Source organism: Sebastes umbrosus, chromosome 19, assembly GCF_015220745.1.
Source record: "Sebastes umbrosus isolate fSebUmb1 chromosome 19, fSebUmb1.pri, whole genome shotgun sequence".
Classification (NCBI taxonomy): Eukaryota; Metazoa; Chordata; class Actinopteri; order Perciformes; family Sebastidae; genus Sebastes; species Sebastes umbrosus.
In genome coordinates this window covers 9,784,061-9,793,584 of record NC_051287.1, presented here as the reverse complement: position 1 = coordinate 9,793,584, position 9,524 = coordinate 9,784,061, and the positions used below count along the sequence as shown (strand labels likewise).

The 9,524-nt window shown below is 35.0% G+C and overlaps 1 protein-coding gene and 1 long non-coding RNA gene across 2 annotated transcripts; one reads left to right on the top strand and one right to left on the bottom strand.

The window, feature by feature from the left end:
• Nucleotides 1-1,675: 1,675 nt before the first annotated feature.
• LOC119477817 lies at nucleotides 1,676-2,207 on the bottom strand. Its single transcript, XR_005204321.1, has 2 exons — nucleotides 1,888-2,207; nucleotides 1,676-1,826 (listed from the first exon to the last, which is right to left on the bottom strand). It is a non-coding gene; the product is annotated as an uncharacterized LOC119477817 (long non-coding RNA).
• Nucleotides 2,208-4,593: 2,386 nt separating this feature from the next.
• On the top strand, nucleotides 4,594-9,101 carry phpt1 (phosphohistidine phosphatase 1). The gene is made up of 3 exons (XM_037753419.1): nucleotides 4,594-4,988; nucleotides 7,279-7,406; nucleotides 7,641-9,101. Exons 1-3 carry the CDS (start codon nucleotides 4,823-4,825, stop codon nucleotides 7,731-7,733), a joined length of 387 nt encoding a protein of 128 aa, XP_037609347.1. The 5' UTR covers nucleotides 4,594-4,822; the 3' UTR covers nucleotides 7,734-9,101.
• Nucleotides 9,102-9,524: the final 423 nt, after the last annotated feature.

The following is a 9,524-nucleotide window of genomic DNA, read 5'->3' as shown; positions in this document are numbered from 1 at the left end:
GGGGAGGTCTGAATGTAATTTTTATTCTTGAAAAGTCAAACCAATTTTTGATTGTATGGAATGTAAAAAATGCCAGCGTTTTTTTTTTTTTGTTGTTGAAAGAGTGACTGTACTCTGAAGCACTGAAGCATACTGTGGAGATAACTACCAGTTTGTTATGTAAGCAATCACTATTTTTATATTCAAAGATGTTTGTCAGGTAGCAGTTTTATTCACATTTTAATCTGCCCACCTTAACTTTAAATAATCAATAACATACAGATGTGGTGAACAGCAGGCATTTGCATGTTATAAACATTTGTTGAGAGAGACAAACTCCAGTCTCTGGAAACCTAAAGGCTGTTTGGATCAGTCTCTTCAAAAACTGACATTGTGAGCCAGATATGTTTTTTTATTATAGACAAATTTTTAGACTGTGAAGACAGAAAACCAATCATGGGATCTTCCAAAAAAGATCTAATGGTCCAACTTGTGTTTTCATAATACAAATCGACAACTGATAGAAAAGAGCTCTTGAATCACTCACATACACATTTTGTTTTCTTGATGCCTATTATAAAATGTAGGATGACACAGTAGTTTAAAGGGGACATATCATGCTCATTTCCATGTACATACTTGTATTTTGGGTTTCAACTAGAACATGTTTACATGCTTTAATGTTCAAAAAACACATTATTTTTCTCCTACTGTCTGTCTGAATATATCTGTATTTGCTCTCTGTCTGAAACGCTCCGTTTTAGCGCCTGTCTCTTTAAGACCCCCTCCCTAAGAAGCCCAGTCTGCTCTGATTGGCTTGCGAGAAAAATATGGTGTACCTTTGCAAAGGTAGTTCTCAAGCTGTGGGTGATATATTCTAATGAGCCTGCATGTGACATAGGAAGGGGAGCCAAATCTGAATGGCTTGTTGAATCACATGTTTTCTGATCGCCAAAAAAAACTGACTGGGTTGTCTTATTTCACATGTTGTGGGTTGGTAGGCACTCCAGATACTCAAATGTATGTGCACAAGCACTGAAAAAAGTGAGTTTTTCATGATATGTTCAACTAGAATAACACACTCCCCATTGAAAATACATAAACGAATGATGCGTCATTAAATTACTGAACAAAACTTGCATCTAATCTGCCAAAAAAAAACACATTTACTCACAGACTTAATGTTTACCATTTGTCTTTTTTGACAGTAACACGTGTTTTAGTGTTGAATTCACCAATTTACTTACAATACAAATATAACTATGGTTTGAAGTAGTGATCAGTTTTAGTTGACAGTGGTTGTTTTTGACGTATGTGATGTTCTTGTACTGCATTGTATTATATTTAAGGGACATGTTTTGCACCATAAACTCTATTTATGGGCCGCTTTGTTGGATTGGATTGAATTGCTTTTATTGTGGCAACCCCCTTTGCATTATAGGCTGAGGGGGAACATGAAAACAATTTAACCCTCTAAAAATCATTATCAAGAAGTTTGCTGCAGCATAAGACATTCCAATATGCACTCAGGTGTGCTGGCGTTAAGCGCCACAGACAACGCTTGACATGTAGCGCTGCAAAACTTACATTTAGGAAGCAGCAATTCAGTGTCTGTGCGCCTTTTTGAAGAATTTGCAAGATAGCCCATGAATGTTGGATTATTCTTGTGGCATTAATACGTTTTTGCTAATATAAACAATTATACAATCCTGGTGAGGATTAGTGCAGTTTACTGTATGTGGCTTTTTCAACTCATTTAATCCATGTTAGAGGAAACAAGTGTGACTTTGTGAGATTTAACGGATTGTATAAGCTACTTTACCAACATTTTCACTAGAATTAGCCACCTTTAATGCTTAGTTAATATTAAGTCATTGTGAATTTATATTTATCATGACATGTAATTACTTTCTGTGTGGTCACGTTGAATGTTCTACCCCAGATAACAAAATAAATGTTTTGTTTTTTCCTTTGTAAAAGGTGTCTACTGCATTCGCGTCCTTTCCATTCTGTCTGCGCTTTCTGTGTTGTGACTTGATTTTAATGTGGCATGGAAAATTCATGTTACAATAAAAATCGTTGAATTATTAGGTATTAAAAACAAAATGCTAAATAATTGTCTTTTAACAAATGTTTCCATTCAATTATGACATTAAATGTACATATAAAAAGGAAATACACACAACAATGTGTGTTGTGTTTCACTTTATTTCTTTGTTTGCTTTTTATATCTTCCACATAAAACTAAATAAGTATATTAATTTCCACACATAAGTCTGTAGTCTTCCCTTCCTTCGTCTGCTCTGGACTGCAACTACCAGAATGCTTTGCGGCTAGTTCTGATTACTTCTGGTATAGTCGCATTGCCTTCAAAATAAAAGAGGGGATTTTTTTAAATTTTATTTCAGATAGTTTTACTGTAATGTGATTTCTAATGTAATATGCAGTTTATCGTCCCACCTACTCAGTGAACTCACAGATCACTAATTGGGGTCAGTATAATAATTACAATATCATAATATTGTACTATAATATGGAACAAATGAGTCAAAAAGGGTTTGTGATCAAGGTACCATACCTGAAACTGTAGATACTTGGTCAGCTTCGAAATGAGATGAGGAAAATCTGACATATTGAACACTGTAGGGTTTAACTAACTCCAGAAGATGGCAGTAGTGTAACATTAAGGATGCAAACTACCGTTACAACCAGGGAATGAAATTAGCATTAGGTGAAAACTTCAGGTCACCTGCCACCATGGCAGACAGGTTTTCCTTATATTAAGAATATTATTTTTAAAAAGCAATTCAAAAGCCTAAATTAAATATATGATGACACTTCATTTTACAGGTCAGCCAATTTCATGGTGATTAGGTGATAATTAGCAAGTAACCTATTTGAAATTTCTTTGGAATTTCTGTCAAATTACCCCAATATTTACCTCAAAATGTATTGAAAATTACTTAGTTATAAATATTATTTAATAATTCTATCATTTATCTATTTATCAGCTAATTACCATGAAATTTGCAGACCTGTAATTGAAGTGTTACCAAATATAGTCAAGGATTAAGGTTACATGATATATATTCCATAATTCTACAGTCTGGTACCGCTGACTCAGTGTTTACAATTTTAAATAGCAAAAATCTATTGAAAATATTATTGAAAAAACATCTCCTAGCTCAACAACTCTCTGTGTCTGCTGATATTTAGCTAACATCAAATCATAAAAGGTTTAATGTTGGATAAATACAAAGTCACGTTAATATTTATGGTAAAATAAGTTGTTGCTTGTTCTGTTTTTGTATATTTTTGTATTTTGACATAATATGCTATGGTCAAACCACTAATGAATCATATTTACCACTATACTCTGTGAATAGTATTACAGTTTTTCTCGATTGTTTACACACATTTTCTGAAAGCATGCCTCATACTCTCAGAACTCTACACACAAATCAAAAAACACACACACAATGGGCAAAACCCCTCAATTCTCCTGCAAAATGAAACTTTACATTCAAAACAATGTTATTTCTTCTCAAAATGGTATTTTGTTTTCAAATGACACACACAAACCATCATATGAATAGACATTTATAAGAACCAGTTGAACACTGATGTGCTCAATGTAAAACACTATGATGAATGGAAAACACTTCTTCTCCATTCATCATAATGACTTAGGCCTTTTTTTTGTTCAGTGTTACACTTACTACAGACAGTACATACATAAGTGTGTTGTAAAATATTTTAGAATATTGTTTTTATACTCAGAACACACAAATACACGGTAACAAATATATTTTATTTTCCCCACAAAAACAATGTACACAGTGTACATCCCAACCAACACAACGTTGCACATACAGTGGTCTACATACACAACAACAGAAGAATTTACTGTATACAGTTACAGTAAAAAAAAATTTAAAAAAAACTATGCTGCATCCTCTCTTCTGTTTCGGTCTGGCCACAGCACCTCATCCACATCACAAGCAATGTTTTCCCTGGCCAAGCAGCGGGGGAAATATCGCTCAGCATGTCGAATCCAGCCATGAAAAGCATCAACTGATTGCTAATTGTAACACTGTGTGACAGGTGTTTGCCCATGTGATGAGTCAGTGTGCATAGTAGGGCAATTGACTTTATAATTTTGAATGACAGTGTGTTCCTTTTGAAAACGAGATTTTCTTCATGAAGATTGTGCCAAATGCAGAGAATTGTGTGTAGTGTTTTGAAAAAAGTGTGTTTTAGAACTGCAATTTGAGTGTAAAGCAGGAATTGTGCTTGTAGTTTAGCAGAATTGGTTCAGGGGGTTGGTGCATGAGTTACATGTTGTGGTCATTGTGTGTCAAGTACCAGTATTTGTGTGTAAACAATTGAGAAAAACTGTAACTTGAACCTATAGGGTCCTGTGTTGTGTGTTGGGTCGTGTCTTGAATATTGTTGTGTTTTGTTGCTGTCGCTTTTGATGTTGTAGTCATTGTTGGTAAAGATTGTAATGTGATTGTGTACTGAGATGTAGCAGGTGAGGAAAAAGGTTAATTTCACACCCTGGTTACAACACAATAATCAGTATGTCTTTTATTTTGAAGGCTGTGACCACCGGAAGTGTTTGTGTTGATGCTGCATGGCGGAACCAGACGAGACTTGTTGTGGTGTTTCAGTTATAAAGACTTCATGTTGGTCCATTTACGTCTAAAACAAGACACTATAAACGTGCTTCGGGAGCTGTTCCAGCTCTCTGTGTAGTCCAGACACGGAGCTGGTTGAGAGAACACGAGTATTTAGTCTGTTAGTTGGTCTGTTAGCAGTGTGTTCAGTGAGCAGTCTGGAGATGTGCACACAGACCAGGGCGGCGGCTCTGATGGCCAACATCCCCCGAACAGACATCGACCCGTCCGGCGTCTTCAAGTACGTCCTCATCAGAGTGCACAGCAAAGAGCCGGGAGACGACGCAGAGATAGATATAGTCCGAGGATACGGCTGGGCTGAGTTTCATGGTGAGTCATGAAGTTCATGTTCAAACTGTGAATGTGATCACTGAATGATGTAGGATTTTACTTTAAAAGTAGCCTATACAATTAATGAGATTGGTTCAAAAGTGTCCCTTTGTTGCCATCTAGATCAGGGGTCAGCCACCTTTACTATCAAAAGAGCCATTGTAGGCAAAAAAACAAACAAAAGAAAATCTGTCTGGAGCTGCAAAACATTTGATCATTGTGATGAAGATAACACAGTTTATAGTCTAAGTATGTAGTATATAAGTCTAATGCAGTGAGGGCCAAAGAGACAATAGACTACGGAGTATTAGGACCAAATTGAGGGGAAAAAAATCTGAGATTTACAGAATATAGTCATAATATTACGAGAAAAAACTCATATTACGAGAATTAAGTCATAATTTAACGTGAAAAGTCGCAATATTACGAGAAAAGAAGTCGTAACATTACGAGAATAAAGTCATAACAACAACAAAACTACAACTTCTTTAGGTTTAGGCAATAAAACTACAACTTCTTTAAGCTTAGGCAATAAAACTAAAACTTTTTTAGGTTTAGGCAATAAAACTACAACTTCTTTAAGCTTAGGCAATAAAACAAACTTTTTTAGGTTTAGGCAATAAAACTACAACTTCTTTAAGCTTAGGCAATAAAACTACAACTTCTTTAAGCTTAGGCAATAAAACTACAACTTTTTTAGGTTTAGGCAATAAAACTACAACTTCTTTAGGTTTAGGCAATAAAAGTACATCTTCTTTAGGTTTAGGCAACACAACTACATCTTCTTTAGGTTTAGGCAATAAAACTACAACTTCTTTAGGTTTAGCAACAAAACTACAATTTCTTTAGGTTTAGGCAATAAAACTACAACTTCTTTAGGTTTAGCAACAAAACTACAATTTCTTTAGGGTTAGGCAATAAAACTACAACTTCTTTAGGTTTAGCAACAAAACTACAATTTCTTTAGGTTTAGGCAATAAAACTACAACTTCTTTAGGTTTAGGCAATAAAACTACAACTTCTTTAGGTTTAGCAACAAAACTACAATTTCTTTAGGTTTAGGCAATAAAACTACAACTTCTTTAGGTTTAGGCAATAAAAGTACATCTTCTTTAGGTTTAGGCAACACAACTACATCTTCTTTAGGTTTAGGCAATAAAACTACAACTTCTTTAAGCTTAGGCAATAAAACTAAAACTTCTTTAGGTTTAGGCAATAAAACTACAACTTCTTTAAGCTTAGGCAATAAAACTAAAACTTTTTTAGGTTTAGGCAATAAAACTACAACTTCTTTAAGCTTAGGCAATAAAACTAAAACTTTTTTAGGTTTAGGCAATAAAACTACAACTTCTTTAAGCTTAGGCAATAAAACTAAAACTTTTTTAGGTTTAGGCAATAAAACTACAACTTCTTTAGGTTTAGGCAATAAAACTACAACTTCTTTAAGCTTAGGCAATAAAACTAAAACTTTTTTAGGTTTAGGCAATAAAACTACAACTTCTTTAGGTTTAGGCAATAAAAGTACATCTTCTTTAGGTTTAGGCAACACAACTACATCTTCTTTAGGTTTAGGCAATAAAACTACAACTTCTTTAGGTTTAGCAACAAAACTACAATTTCTTTAGGTTCAGGCAATAAAACTACAACTTCTTTACGAGAATAAAGTCATAACTTTACGAGAAAAAAAGTCTTAATATTACGAGAATAAAGTCATAACTTTACGAGAAAAAAGAAAATAACACGTAAAATTAATACTTTATAATATCATTACTTTATTTTCGTAACATTACAACTTTATTCTCGAAATCTCAGATTTATTTATTTTTCCTCAATGTGGCCCTAATACGCTGTCGTACCGTCGTATCATAGACCTACAACAATGATAAATAAAAATGAAAATGTAAACAAAAAACAGTTATTCATTTTCATTTTTAAAAGCCACTGGAGAGGAGCTAAAGAGACGCATGTGGCTCTGGAGCCGCAGGTTTCAGACCCCTGAACTAGTGTATGGTCTTAATAGTGAACCAGTGATGGCCAGAAACTGTGTTTGTAGTAATGGGGTTTGGATCAGATTTATGCTTGTGATTGGTCCCAATATCTAGAGATCCATGGGAAAAGAAAAGTGATTGGATCCTAAATAATTTTATCTACAGCTGCAGTTAACAATTATTGTCATTATCAATTAATCTGCTGATTATTTTCTAGATTTATTGATTAATCGTTTGGTCTATAAAATGTCAGAAAATAGTAAAAAATGCATTGCTCACCCATCTTATGCCTTGTCTCGCAGCTGATATCTATGATAAGGTTTCTGAGGAGCTGGAAAAGGACGGCCACCTGGACTGTGAGTGTATCGGAGGAGGGAGGATAAATCACGATCCCCAGGCCAAGAAGATCCACGTCTATGGATACTCCATAGTAAGAGAATTCTGCTGAATAAAAACAATGCCAGTACATAGAGTAAAAGTGCCGTAAAACCAAAACTCTGAGCTGAAAGAGGCTAAAAAAGCTCCATAATACTGCAGAGTTAATTAATGATGGGTTTGTCACTATGAGCGATCCCTTTCACTTTATCATCAGTGTTAAATATTGATTATTTGAGCTTATTTTCTCATGCTAATGGAACATTGATGTGGTACTTTTTCGTTACAGGGATTTGGAAGAGCGAACCACGCAATAGCTACTGAGAAACTGAAGGCTCAGTATCCAGACTATGAGGTGACCTGGGACAATGAAGGATACTGAACTGAACTAAGATCAGCCTCTGTTGGGCGCCCTTTCTCCTGGACTGACATGGCACTTTCCCCCTCATGCGAACGCAGGGCATGTCATTAAGAACCACACAGAGTTTGATAAGAAGCTTTTTGATACCACATTGATAATCCAAGACCGACATACAGCGACAAGTCTTTTTTTGCGCTTATTTTTATTTTCAGTTTGAGTAAAGAAATAGCAAACAATGTTGTTTTTCACATTTTTACTTTATTTGGATCTAAAACAAATGCATGATTATCTTCAGTAGTTTGAACTCTCATCTGGAATTATCGAATAGATAACCGGTCATGACGTACAGTCACTCAGACTTGTTTTAGAGTCACAAAGCCTCTTAAATTTTACCTAATCATTAAGATCTATTGGAAATTGCTTTGTCGTGATGTATGTTTCATAAATGTTTCTTGAAATCTGCTTTTAAAAGGATAGTTTTGGTGTTTTAAAGTGGGGTTGTATGAGGTACTTATCCATAGTCAGTGTATTACCTACAGTAGAGGACAGTTGGCACACTCCTAGTTTGGAGAAGCAGACGGGAGTTACCGCACAGAACCAAAGCAATGTACTGCTGTGGACTGGGCCGGCAACATATGTTTTTTAGCACCTAAAAGAAAGGCATGCCTAAAAATATCAGTATCGGTTTAAGTATACGCTATATTTAGAATATTTTACTGCTTTACTTTGCTGTCAGTCCGCCGTTTCTGACGGGAAGCTGAAGCCACTGTATCCATCTATGCTGTCGCCGAAGCCACGTTTTGCTGCTGCCCCCGTCCACAGGAGTGCATTGCTTTGCTCCCGTGCTGGTACTCCTGTCTGTTTTTACAAACTGGGGGCACGCCGACTGTCATCTACTGTAGGTAATACACTGACTATGGATAAGTACCTCATACAACCCCACTTCAAAACACTCCAACTCTCCCTCTAAGTTGTGTGCATACTGTGCTTCTTCTGTTACAGAGCAGAAACTTGAAAACGCCCGCCCATAACATTACTTATCTTACTTTTGGCTAACAGCCGTTGTATTCCTGCCAGCCACTGACAGGACTGTAAACTGCTGATGAATTATGTGGCCTTAATGTGGGTAGATAAGATAAAATGAACTTGATGATCTTCCAAGATTACAATGTGCTGAAGTATTTTGAAATAATGACATACTGGTAATTTTGCTAATGAGAGGATACTACTGTAGGTATGCTGTTGACCTAGTATTTCAGGTATTTAGTATTTTAAACCTGCATTTTTAGTATTTTTTCATTTTTTTTTCTGTTTGTGGATATATATATATATATATATATATATATATATATACAATGGCATAACATTAAATGTACCATATTAACAACATTGAATAATCAAAAGTTGTTTTATTTAGTAGAAAATAGTACATTTTAATTTCATCATTCGTTTTTAGAAAATTATTTGCCCTTAATTAGACTTTTATTTTAGTATCAAGTTACATAATTCTGTTCGGTAAGACCTCTGAGACTATGATATGTTAAAAGAATATGCCTACGTTTTGAAAATGAGACCAAAAAAATGAGTCCTCATGTCTGGAGAGACTTTTTTGTTGCTGACTTCCTGTAAGAAGGCGAACTAAAATGCATGCTATTTAAAGACACAGCGACATCTAGTGGATTTTTTTAGCATAACATAACAAAACCAAGTAGTAGAAATAGCTCAATCAGGTTGAGTGAAGTTTAACACATTTTTCAATAAGATATAGTGACTCAAAATTCTTGTTCTTTACTGATCGCAAGAGATGACACT

Coding starts and splice junctions, on each gene's coding strand:
- phpt1 (XM_037753419.1), top strand. CDS start 4,823: ATGTGCACACAGACCAGGGCGGCGGCTCTGATGGCCAACATCCCCCGA. Junction 4,989..7,278: donor CGGCTGGGCTGAGTTTCATG/GTGAGTCATGAA, acceptor CTTGTCTCGCAG/CTGATATCTATGATAAGGTT. Junction 7,407..7,640: donor ACGTCTATGGATACTCCATA/GTAAGAGAATTC, acceptor TTTTCGTTACAG/GGATTTGGAAGAGCGAACCA.